The sequence below is a fragment of the Sphaerodactylus townsendi genome, linkage group LG04 (assembly GCF_021028975.2).
Source record: "Sphaerodactylus townsendi isolate TG3544 linkage group LG04, MPM_Stown_v2.3, whole genome shotgun sequence".
NCBI classification, from domain to species: Eukaryota; Metazoa; Chordata; class Lepidosauria; order Squamata; family Sphaerodactylidae; genus Sphaerodactylus; species Sphaerodactylus townsendi.
This window is the reverse complement of record NC_059428.1, coordinates 108,159,701-108,172,923: the sequence shown is the minus strand read 5'-3', so window position 1 is coordinate 108,172,923 and position 13,223 is coordinate 108,159,701. Positions and strand designations below refer to the sequence as shown.

General features: G+C 39.0%; 1 protein-coding gene across 4 annotated transcripts in view; it reads right to left on the bottom strand.

The window, feature by feature from the left end:
- Window positions 1–13,223, bottom strand: part of TMTC4 (transmembrane O-mannosyltransferase targeting cadherins 4) — a 54,008-nt gene that overhangs the window by 23,331 nt on the left and 17,454 nt on the right. The window contains exons 2-8 of one of the 4 annotated variants that reach the window (XM_048493284.1): window positions 12,956–13,041; window positions 12,104–12,219; window positions 11,406–11,432; window positions 10,324–10,540; window positions 5,878–5,965; window positions 1,243–1,340; window positions 372–464 (exon numbers count right to left, since the gene is read on the bottom strand). In XM_048493284.1, the coding sequence (XP_048349241.1) occupies window positions 372–464; window positions 1,243–1,340; window positions 5,878–5,965; window positions 10,324–10,540; window positions 11,406–11,432; window positions 12,104–12,219; window positions 12,956–13,033 (717 nt within the window). In that variant the 5' untranslated portion in view covers window positions 13,034–13,041. The remainder of the gene's footprint in view (window positions 1–371; window positions 465–1,242; window positions 1,341–5,877; window positions 5,966–10,323; window positions 10,541–11,405; window positions 11,433–12,103; window positions 12,220–12,955; window positions 13,042–13,223) is intronic. The other 3 variants (XM_048493282.1, XM_048493285.1, XM_048493283.1) reach the window with 3 other exon arrangements.

Genomic DNA, 13,223 nt, shown 5'->3' with positions numbered 1-13,223 from the left:
TCTTGTGCCAGCAAATTGTCACATCTCATTAAACTTGAATCTGGCAACTCTAAGATTCTTCTTTGGAGGTACCTTTTTTAATTTACAGCTTTTCATTCAAATGAGCCACTTCGGTAGTCAGTTTTGTGAAGGAAAGGAAAAGGAATGCTCCATTTCACATTTGTAGCCTATGAGCCAAAGGGCTTGTCCAGTCAAAGCATGCTGGATTTAGATCAGAAATATGTTTTCTGGAAAATGCCCCTTAGCCTCAAATATTGTCACTCTGCTGGAAAGATGTCCCAGAGTGTTAAGAAACTGATACCAATGTTCAGACCATTAGAAGAACACAAGTAAATGGGGCATTCATTTATATCTACTGTTAAACAAATTACCTCTAGAGATTTATCCTTACGTAGAATCTTCAGTAGAACCTCCAAAATATTGAGTTTATTAATCATCACAGCATCAAAGAGAGCATTTAAACCCTACAAAGACAGGATTAAAGAGAAAACCAACAGGTAAATGTGTGTCTTAGCACTGCCTTTTGGTTCTGTATCAATTAGAAGGTTATCCTGCAGTCAAATTATGAATGACTTCCATATGGCTTGTCAGTAGTTGACAAGAAAGCTAATTATAGACTGAATGCTCTTCCACAGATCTATCCATCTATCAATATTTCTCAACAATGCTATCGTCTAGGTAAGTGTGGTTGGTAACTACCTGGAGCCATGTTTTCATAAGCATTCCTTCCCAATTATAGAATTGGTGCACACAGACCCATCTTTACTAGTCTTTGGAATGGCCTGTAAAATTTATCCGCTTACCAGAAAACATACATGGATATGTTTCAACCTTTGTTAAAACAAGGTTGAATTACACTCCATGTTAACAGTCTAAAGGAAGAGTTACAGGAGAAACAGTAACTGCTTCTACAAGTTTTGGCCTAATTTTTTTATAAAGTATCATTCAAACAGTCTTTTCAGATTTGCTGACAGATTGTACCGTTATAATCTTACTGCCATTCCCCAGTAAATCTATACAACAAAATCAGCATTAATGCTCCTTTTCAAGCCAAGAAGCTTACTAGTAATGTTGTGCTAAATTTAGGAAAGTTTATCATCATTTCTGTAGAGACACCTAAACAAGCTATAAGTTACAGAAAACACATATCTTGCGAGATCAAGCAATCTGCTTGGCTTATTTTGCATGACGTTAGCAGATTTGAAATAGTTACACATTTCAATGGTTAGGAGGGAGTCTTACCAGTATTGTGATTCCTTGTTCTTTGCATAGCATAGCCACAGCACCTAGGAAAATACTCAGCAAGATCCAGGCTACAGAAAAAGGGGTTCCTTCTTTACCTACCAATGCAAAAGGACAACACAAAGAAAATAAATCAGCACAAGAAAGTATACATAGATCTACCTGGAGTCTGAGGTGAAGTAAATTGGAATGAGCAACAAATCTTAATTCAAGGCTGTTCTTTTTGCTAATTACTGTTGGAATGCTTACAGAGAAGAAAGTGATGCATTTTTCTTGCTTGGAATGTGCAATTGAGAGAGATTTTTGTAGGCATTTTCATTCCATTAGTAAGCTACTGTCTAGTATTGATCCACAACCAATTCTGTTAGTAAATTAATGAGTGCTACAACGCTTAGGAGTTCAGAACAACTTTAAGTAATTACAATATTTCACACACATGAGCTACCAGACCATTCAAGATGAGCTTTATGAACTAAAACATTGTAAATACAACAGGTGTTTACCAATACCTGTTGGGGATTCTGTGAAGCCTTTCCATAAAATTATTTGTTTAATGTATTGTTGAAGGTGTATTGTCGAAGACTTTCATGGCAGTGTTCCAGTATTTTGTGGGTTTTCTAGGTTGTATGGCCGTGTTCCAGTATTTTCTGACGTTTTGCCTGCAAGATGCAGATGAAACATCAGGAGAAAATACTACTGGAACACAGTCATACAACCCTGAAAATTCACATCCTATTGTTGAAGGCTTTCATGGCTGGAATCAATAGCTTTTGTGGTTTTTCTGGGCTGTATGGCTGTGGCTTGGTCATTTTTGCTCCTAATGTTTCACCAGTATGTATGATTGGCATCTTCATTTCATCATCTTACCATGACATTCCTCTGAAGATGCCAACACAGATGCAGATAAAATGTTAGGACCAAAAACTACTCCACTATGGCCACAACAGCCAACTATTTAGTTAACATATTTTTTCCCCACTTTCACCTCTTTACTGGTCTCAATTTCATGTATGATCTTCCAAATGCTACTGATTTCACTACAATAGTCTTCCACAGGCCTACATCCCTTGTGGCATGGTGCCAAAGTGGGGTGATATTTATGGTGCATAGCAAGGAAGAAAAGTGTGGGAAGAACAAAGAGGTTAATGAAAGCCTATATATTGGTTTTCATCTTCGTTTGTCAGAGAAGCCTCAACACAAATCAGGTTTTGATGCTGTACAACAAACCAAATGAGCTTGAATTAATAAGATCCCCCTCCCAAATACTGCTGATTTTAGACTGTATTACAAATGTTCAGCTTGCAAAAAAATCAGGCATCATATGAAGTTATAACATATTCTGACCATGCCAGATAATCAATTTAGCTTTTGAATCCCTATTAACTGACTCTGACAACGTAAAGCAACAAATGCGTGCCAATTACTAAAAAAAATACACACGTGCCAAGTGTGTTAATCAGTTTAACGAAGCACACTCCCTGCGACTATGACGCTTCCCACCATGATCTTCTGTCAGGGAATGGGACTCGTTTGTGGTTGGCACCTGAATCTAGTTTAATGTGGTATACCGTATTGTAAAAAGACATTCTGCCACCCCCTCCAGATGGTCACAAGTTTTATGAATGCCAAAGACTTTCAGCAAGCATTTTAATCTTGTTCCAAAAGCAAAATGCCCACAAGTGTTTCTGTCGTTTTATATAAGAGACTTTAGTTTACAGAACCAGATTAACTTCACATTGTTGGGTCATAGAGCTCATGCTCCAGCGCAGCCGTTGTGGGACAGAGATCTATTAGAATTGCCGGCCTGGTTGAACATCCAGATGTGAACTCTTTTTACTATGTCGATTCGATGTAACCTGGTTTATGGTACCAATTTAATAATCAGGTTGACTTACACTTGGGACCAGTGGCCACAGTACTGTCAAATTTAATACCTAAATTAGGGCTGTCCCCTGATTAAAGACATATGAGCCAATTCATGTACAAGTTTTAGTCAATAAATTAATTCAACGAATCTTTATAAATCTGTATGAGACTGATAACATTTCTAAGAAAGGTAGAATTTCCTTGTTTTTGGGATAATGTGTGCACATAGCACAGCAAGTACCATTTTCAAACAGCCATTTTTTCATCTGAGTGCAGCAGGGATACCTGCTCTTCTGTAACGTTTTCCACTACTTATGGTGTTATAAATTCCTGTTTTTTAAAAAAAATATCAGATATTTAAAATGTTGCTTGGATAGAGGAGAGCATATCCCAAAATACTCTGGGCCATCACAGCCAAAGGTCCAGATTAAATAATCCAATTTGATATGAAAACAGGGAGAGTGGGTCTGGAACTAGCAAGAATTTCTTTGGCTGTTCTCAAAGGGAAGCAGTTCCTCTGTTGAAATGCTCCAAAGAACACACTGATTAAAGGTTATTTTGTCTTCGATCTGCAGAAGCTCCATCACAGCTGATTCTGATTGACTCAGGTTTGCTGACTAATAAAGTAAGGCTGACGAACTCTCCACCTCATTCAGCCTAACACAGCAATCCAATTCCAAACCAACAAGCCACTACTCAGGTCAGCTGGGACCATTTTCTAAAACCTGGTAACTCAACCATCTCACCTAGAAACTGTGCTAGTTCAGCCAGAGCTCTGGAGTTTCCAGTGCTTTTCCAGGAAGCAGCCACAGACTGGCAGAGTACCACAGACAGAAACTATATTCCAGTCCATTCGTCAGAAGACTGGGGTTCCAAGAGTAGTTGTCACACAGTCAAGGGCAAGCTAAATAGTAAGGTCTCATAGGTCTGGTCCGAGGGTCAGGATTTCACGAAGATCAGTCAGAGAAGTATTAGCATGACAGCAAAGAATTTGCACTGTTGCATCTACAATTTGCCGGGTGAACCTGCATCACTTTTGTAGCTGATTGGCCAGACTAGCTCTCATCTTGTGATGATTCATTGTTCTCAAGCAAGCATCATTTCTGCAAGAGCCTGGCACTGTATCTGTTAAATTGCAAATGACCCCTCAGGTGCTGCTGGTATCATTCTGCAGGTGAGTCTGGGGAAATAAAGGCCTGTGTCCCCTCAACTGGTTCCTGCCTGGGAGGCAGGAATAGCCTGCAAGGCTGAAGAGCCTCTTGCTGGGTTTCTAGATTCTCACTTTCCTGGGACTGACTCATGACAGAAACTGTATTCCCATTTCCTGAGTTTAGTTCTCTGCACTCTTGATCTAATCCTATTGTACACCTCAACTTCCTCTTTCTCAAAGGCCTTAGAAAGGACATCTCAAGTTCCTCCAACTCTGTGGTGTTTTCGTACCCAAGTCTGCTTTCCTCAGCCTTGACGGCAGTTGTTCCCCTGACCTTTGACCTTTTCGCTGAATCCCTCACTTGGATTCCCAACTTCTTAGCTGGTTTCAAGTCTGGATTTCCTTTCCCTTCTGCCCTGGACCACACAGACACTTCTTTTCTGGATAAAGTAAGGTATGTTTTTCTATTCACCCTCTATTTCCTCTTTGAGTCTCTATTCACCCCAATCAACATCCAAGGGTAGCATTGTGTTACTATATTGCAATGTATGTGGTTAATGTTTTTGTTCTCCAGGGGCACAGAGAAGGTAGACAAAACATTTCATAAGGAGTTAATGCTTTGTTATCATCCTACACAGCTGAAATTGCTTGCAGGATACCAAAACGGAACCCTCTTTAGTGCCTCTTAAGAACTAGGTTAAACAGTGGTGATAAATATTGAACAGTACAAGATTTAGACAGCTCTTTCTATATTATTTATTAGCTTTCATGTGGCTTTTCAATAAATTGCATATCAATTTCTTCTAACCCATATTTCTCAATCTCTTAAGGCTATTTTACATAAAGATAAATATAGAAAGCTCTGTGCAGTGGGAAGTGAGCACTCATGAGCATACATTGCTGGCAATATTTATGATCTGTTAATCTGCATCACAGATAAACACAGGTTCCTGAAAATGTTTGTAATACAATTCATGCAAGATCCATACAATCCTGGGAAACTCCAGGACTGGAGGAAAATCCAATTCGTTAAAAATAATTCAGATGAGAACTCCCTCTTCCAAAGTGCATTGATGCTGAGGTCTAAGCATATGAAGACATTTTGAAGGGGGGAGTTGAAGTGACACTTAGAATGTAACAAATCAAAATGGTGGCCAATGCTGAGATAGTGGTGTTGGCCACCATTTCTTCCATGAAGAGGAAGAAATGAAGATAAAAGCGGGGCGGGGGTGGGGTGGAACAGAAGCGGGAGAGGAGAAATGGGGCCAATGGCAGCAGAGGGGTAAACACATCTAGCAGGAAAAACAGGAACAGTAGTGGAGGATGGGACATCCACCTCTCCACAAATTTGTACCCTCTAACTTCCACTGATTCTTTCACTGAGAAAAGCAGTGATAGACTCACAGGGAAAAGGGGGATATTTCAGTTGCCCATGAAATTAAACATTAAACAAAAAGACATTAAACAAAAAGAAAGAAAAAATGATATGCAAGAGGAAGAATTAGGAAAGTTCTAGAACCTGAAGATGCAAAGTTTCCTTTTTACCCAATGCCATATGTTAGGTCACATTTTTAACTTCTACGATCTAACAGACAGCTGTATTTAGAAATCATACTTACTGTCTTTTAGTGCTCTGCAGTAGCCAAGAAATGACAACAGAAAGAACAGGGCACACAACAGATCTGCTCTGCCAACAATCCCTGCAATCTTGAAAAGGAAAAAACAGTTGACATTGAATTACAAAAAAAAAGTTTTCCTTAAAACTAAGGTGCACAAAAGAGACATTCTTTCTAAAATATTGCATTGCTTTGTCATTTGCTTCTATCGTTCAGGGATTTATGAACTGTCCACACAATCAAACCTAGGCTAATTTTGCAGTCCGAATGATTTCAACTGAAGTTATTTTGAAATATTTTCAAAAATAATTCATATAAAAAATAAATGGGAAAGAGGGCTTGTTCGTGACAGGGCTGTGAACATCATCAGAAGCAGGAAGAATGTGGAGTAGCCTCCCAGACCAGAAGTCAAAACTAAGCACAAGACACAGATTGTATATAAGGAACTTGTAGATTTATATTAAATTCAACGTGTACCCATAAAGACTAAAATAAGATCTCAGTGAGAAAATCCAGTGTGTTCTGAGCCCTATACAGTTCGAGACTAACATACCTGAAGCAGTGTCTACTCCCTTATGAAACTACCCAACCATTATAGTTACCTTTTTGGAATTCCTGCCTTCTGAAATTAGCCACATAGCAAATTGGGAGAGGGTTTTTTTGGTCATGGCACCAAAATTTTTGCAACACTGTTCCTAGGGAGACTTTTCTGTCCTATTGCTACCTTCCACCAGTGAGTTAAGATTGATTTTGTTTCATCTGGCGTTTACTCAGCAATCCCTTCTTCCTGCCCAATGTTTTAATTGTTTTTTTCCAATATATATTTCAGCTCTGGTTTTAATTGCTTTATTTATGCATTTTTGTTGTGTTTAATGGTTTCGAAGATGTTATTTTAGCATGTTTTCTAATTTGTTAGGCACCTTGTGGTCCTTATAAGGGTAAAGCATAAATTCTGTGAAAAATTAGCTATAGAGAGGGCACAGTAGGAAAGGCTCTCTGTAATGCATGTCAGAAATTGCCTACACTGAAAATGCCGAGAGACTGAAACAACTCATCCCTTTTCAACTCCTCTCAACCATAAACTTGGTTCTGGTCATGTACGTCACATGTGCACAATCCTGTTATTGCTGGAAAATTTCCCTGGAGTCAAAAGGCAACACGCAGAAGCTAGACTTGAGAAGAGATAAGGTGTTCACTGTGTTGGCTGCATATCACAGCACAAGCAGCCAGTCATTTGAAGCAATTAATACATATTTATGTCAGCCTTAGGTCCTTCAAGGTGTTCCCCTCTTCCACTTTATCCTGACGGCAATCCTGTGGAAGTAGGTTAGGCTAAGACAAAATAATTAGCCCATGATCACACAATGAGTTTCTTGGCAGGTTAGGATTTGGGGGAGTCCCAGCTTTATAGTCTAACCACATTGGCTCAAATCTCTTTCAATGGTAACAGCCACCTCAGAAGCAAAACGACCCCCATCTTTCCCAAGAATCCATAAGGCAAGGAAGAAACACTCAAGCACAGCATATACTTTAGTATGTTCTGAGCCCAGATCCTTCTCTTCAATAGCCATTTTGAGCTTCTCCTGTGACACAACTATGGAAAGGGATACAGTTCACATACCCACAAAGCCACCTTAAGGTAGAGAGAGCACCTTTGCATTGAATCATGGCTGCTGAGAAGTGTGGAAAAGATGCAACAATGAAAAGCAAGAGGGGTTTTTTTCTGCCAACTTTTACCTGACAAATATAGTGATAACTATTTGTAAAGCCTCCTGTTAAGTCACCAGAACATTAGAAACCACAACCCAAACTTCAAAACATGGATTTAGAAGTTGTGCTTCCCCAACCCAAGGACATCATCCTAAAAACACTGACTAGGGAGCTGAGCTATAGCTAGCTAATTTTGCACCCGAGACAAGAATATAAAACTGCACCCCCTATACTTTCATAGTAATTATTTTAGTCATGATATAATTTTTCTGAGCCCCTCAGCTCTCTGAGTCGGAGGCAAATGCCGTACTTGCCTTGCCCTTGTTACAGTTCGACTCAGAAATTAATCCCATTGAACTCAATGGGAGTTACTTCTGAGCACATTTGCTTAGGACTGTATTTCAGGTCAGACACAGTATCCAATGTACCATAATAATTACCAAGAAGCAATGCTTGGCAAAATTAAAATGCAAAGCATATTAATATGTACAGATAATACAGTCCAGTGTTTGTACAGCAATTTTACATATAAACATTCTTTTTTTTTTGCCTTTTTAATGTAAGTTTATTCCAGGAAGGTGTTCATTATAAATACATTAAAGCCTTTGAACTATTCTTATTCAGCTTACATATTTCTAACAATTCATAGAGACTTAGAAGTTGACAGGAAGATAACTGATTTTTTCATTTATTTCTTTTTTTCCAAATAAATTTATTTCCAACCAAAGATCACTGACATATACATCAATAATTAAGCTGTTACACAACATAAATATATGACAATTTAACAATCCTTACTAAATATAGATTATTATATTATAATATTAAAACTTTACATATTGTTATTAATCGCACAAATATTTACCAAAAATTCCTATTTACTATATCCACTACTATTCACTATCTATAACGATTCGTAAACCTTCCGTAATACACCAGCAAGACAGCTATCAGCATATAAACATTCTTAGATCCCCTGAGTTTACATCTACCAGAACAAAAGAAATCAGACTCTGTCTCATAACTACTTGTCAAAACATTTACTTTGAAAACAAAGTCACTTGTTATTTCAAAAGTCCATTGTGTTTTTGCATCCGGTTAACTAATATGATAGGAACTCTAATAATATTATGCCATAATTATCAGTATTAGATACATTAGAGGCAAAGCTCTGTCAGCTTTGGCCAGGTATTACATTTTTTCTTCCTACAGATTGCCTTAGCTGTTCAAGCGCTGTCACTATTTTATTCCAAAGAGTTTTGCAAATATAAAAAAGGAGGCAAAGGAACTTATAAAGTTGCTTCAATATGATCAGCACAGGTACAGCAAACTTTCCGTGCCCGACCAGGATTTGAGAGAGTCAGACTCAAGCCCCATTCTGCTTTAAAAACTGGCCGGCTAACTTTGGGCCAGTAACGCTCTCTCAGGAATTGTTGTATGTTGTTGTGAAGATAAAAAGGAGGAGGAGGGGAAAACCATTTTGTAAGAAGTTCTGGAGAAAATTGGGACATAAATAAAATTGTCACCCTGCAGTGAAGACAATCTCACAGTCTCCATTGATTAAGGTCAGATTTACATTTATGAGCACATTGCAATAGGTTTTATGTGCAATGAGGCAAGGGGTTACCAACCTCTATGTGGGCCTGTAGATCTTCTGCAATTACAATGGATCTCCCGCCTACATAAATCAGTTCCCCTGGAGAAAAATGGCTGTTTTGGAGCATAGGCTCCATAGAATTATAACCTGCTGAGATCCCTCCCCTCCCCAAATCTCCAGAATTTTCCCAATCCAGAGCTATCAACCTAGCAAGCATCACTTCACATCCAGAACTCTCAGTGGCAATCAGTGAGTGGATCATATATCAAGTATCCCATTTCTTTGAAGAGCACCTCCTCTGGAATCCACATAATTCCCATGGTTACAAATGTTATGATTACATGGGAGAAAGATGACTGATTGGTTAGGTTAACCTTTGAAGACTGTTTTAACCTTAGAATTCAAAGAATCTGCCAACTGGTTTCAATGCAGAACTCAGAAGAGTTCATGAAGTGATTATAGGTTTCAGATTGGAGCTGTCCCCTCCCCCCAACGCACACATTACATGCATGAAAAAAGGGGGAACAGGCCTACACCCCAACAACACAAAGATCGCCACTGTTCTGATAAGAGCAGTGTACAAACAGGCCTTCGAACCTTTCAGAAAAGATATCTATTCCTTGTGTCATTATACATGACAGAATGTTATCTTATTCCAGTGATTCAATCTATGTCATCTTGAACAAAGAGTCACTGAAACAAAAATTCTGAAGAGTTTTGCAAGTGAAATTTGCCTCAGGAGGATTACTCAGTTGAAAGGAACCGTTACATCAATGCAAAGATTGCAAGAGTCTGAAATGATTATGTTGCTGTCAAGTCACAGGGGATTTATGGCAACCCACTACAGTTTTCAAAGCAAGAGACAAACAGAGGGGGTTTGCCATGGTCTTCCTCTGCGTTTGCCTGGACTTCCTTGGTGGTCTCCCATCCACATACAAAGCAGTGCCAACCCTGCTTAGCTTCCAAGATCTGACTAGATCAGGCTAGTCTGCGTCACACAGGTCAAGGCGATAATAACATGAATAGATACTTGGATTCCATATAAAATATAAAGAGTGCACTAATAGGGACAGGACAGGTACTGTTAATAGAATACAGACATTTCCAAGTGCTCCTTAATCCTTGAGTAATTGCATACTTACACATTCGGTGTGAACTGGATGAACAGCAAACAGTAAAGCAGCCATCAGGGATGATTTTGGGACCAAGTTGAGTCTTCTGCCCTTACTGCTGTACTGCAGGCCGCCCAACAGTATCGAGAAGACATCAACGATTACAACGGAGATAACACAATGGAGTAATATATTGACGACATGAAAACCCAGTGGGTAGAAGCCTCCAGCTAAAAAGTAATTAATCCTATACCAAAGAAAAAAATACCTTCCATTAAAAATGAGGGTATTTCGATTAAATTGACAATGGTTTGTTTTTTAAAGTTCCTGAAGGAAAGGGGATATTTTAAAAGTCAAGCTTGTTCCAAGTTTGCACAGACATGGCACAGAAAGATCTTGAGTTTATTTATACAAACACAGCTGAAGAAAAAAATTCTCAGTATAGTAATGATGTTCCTGAAAACTGGGCTTGGCATGTAGCATTTGTGTGGGTGAATGGCCAGATAACCGAGCCTCTTCCTTCTCCTTCAGTCCTCTTTTCTCCCTTTAGTTCATTTTTCTTATTCCCTCCTGCACTCAATAGATTCCTTTTCACACTTCCATTTCTTGCTTGCTCGTCTCCCTTTCCTCTTTTCTTTTGTGTACCTCTTTGCTTTTCTCCAGCTATGTGGAACCTGGGTTTAACACAAGCCAGGGCTTCCCAAGACCTCACTCTAGAACTGTGAAAAGTCAGCTCTATAAAAGCAGCCTGCATGCAAAAGTGCCTTTTCCTCAGCACTGAGTAATCATAACCAGCATTGATAAGAGAAGAGTTCTGACTTCCATGTAGGTCTAGGCACATTTTGGAAGGAAAATGGAGAGGAGAGGCCTAGACAGAATGAGGCCTTTTCTTACTGATCCACTGGTCTCCATAGCTCTCTCCCCCCAAACTGGCTGCTAGAATATATAGCTGTAAAACTAGATTTTGACTTCTCCTCACCCTAATAACTCTGTGTCGCTTACATCTCATAGGAAAGGGATAAACTGTTTGAAAGGGTGATAGTAAAGGCCAAAATTGGATTCACCAGTTTGGCCCATCTAATCTCGGTAAGATGTACACAATATGAACTCACCCTGCAGTGATCTCTCCATCTGTTGACCTAAGAGAACAGGATAAGATGGGCAAGCACAAAGTGTATAATCCTCCTGCATATCCCTCAGTCCCTGCAGTTTCCAGAAAATCCTGACCTGTTTTCCAGTTTGACATTTTAGAGCTAAACTGACCCACAGGAAAAAGTCATTCAAAAAGAGAATTATGCATCAAAAAGGTGACAGTAAGCCTGAGAAAGACAAGTTACTGATGGAGATGCCACATCTCCCTTAAGTGTTTTCTCTAGCACAACTGATCATTTATTAAATCACCATTTCATGCCAGGGGGTTCTTTTTGAAAACTTCCCCTACTTTTCATAAGATTTCCCTTTTTCTTGATGTGGTTACTCAGTTTTAATGAATTTCCAGAGTCTGTCAAAAAGAGAGACTTGCATTACGTTAAGCGGCATTAAAAATGTACGTATGGTAGAGAGAGGTGCGGAGATCTGTGACATGCAGCTCTGCAGAGCAAAATTGCTGCACTTCTGCGTTGATCCTACAGAAGTATGAATGGTCAAATGGGTCAGCTTCCAGGAATCTTGTTCCAAGGCTATAAAAGATGATAAACACCCACTCATAATACAGGCAGTCTCCTCAATAAATTTGACTTCCCTTTTAAAGCCTCTTTGAATGATTTTTCAAAAGGAAAAGAAATCTTATGCACGTCCCATAACGTCTTACCTGAACGTTAATACAGTGAGCGGCCGATATGATTTGTGGCTGGTATTGCTGCTGAGTTTGCTCCCCCAGAAGTCATGATGCCACAGATCACCAAGTGGGGTTTCTGGCCTGAGGTCCTGCAACAAACAAGGTTTACAAGATCATCATCATCATCAAGACCAAAAATCTTGACTTTGGTTCAGGAAACCAAGAAAATTATTCTGCAAAAAGTATATCCTGACATAATCTTTGTTATTCCTCTCTATCATTTACACTAGAAATCTTACTTTCTTCAGAGACTTTCCTCTTTTTTTGCCTTTTTGAAGAATGTTTGCAAAACATTTGTGAGGAGAATGGAAAAAATCTGTCTTCACTGTGTGTTATTTATATGCAGATGATTCAAAATATAAGATATTACATATCATTCTTTAAGCTTAATTTATTTGGCAAGAATGTAGAGTCCTGTGGTTTGTTCACGGCCAGATTAATACATGCTTCTAAACTTGATATAGCTTCAGGTCTCAGCATTACAAAAATGGTAATTTATTTTTTTTTGTTAGTTAGATCATTAATAGACAATCTGAAAGCATTTAGAAGGGAATGCTATGAACACTAAAAGTCAACATGGGTTTCTCAACAAGTTAGGCCAAACTAATCTTCTCTCTCTCTCTCTCTCTCTCTCTCTCTCTCTCTCTCTCTCTCTCTCTCTCTCTGATAGGGTGGCAAGCTTGGTAGATGAAAGGAATGCTGTGGATGTAGCATACTTTGATTTCAGTAAGGCTTCTGACAAGGTTCCTCATGATTTTCTAGTAAAAAGTGAGCTAGACAATGCTACTGTAATTGATTGACCAACTGAACCCAACAGATGCTCACCAATGGCTCAGCTTCATCTTGGAAAGAAGTGACTAGTGGGATGCTGCAGGGTTCTGTCCGGGGCCTGGTACTATTCATTCAACGCACTAATCAAATTTGCAGAGAACAGGGTCAGAATTCAAAATGACCTTGACAAATTAGACAGCTAGGCAAAGAAATAACAAAATGAATTTCAACCGAGAGAAATGTAAGGCACTGCACTTAGGCAGAAAAAGTGAAATGCACAGATATAAGATGGGCAGCACCTGGCTGACAACAGTATGTGTGA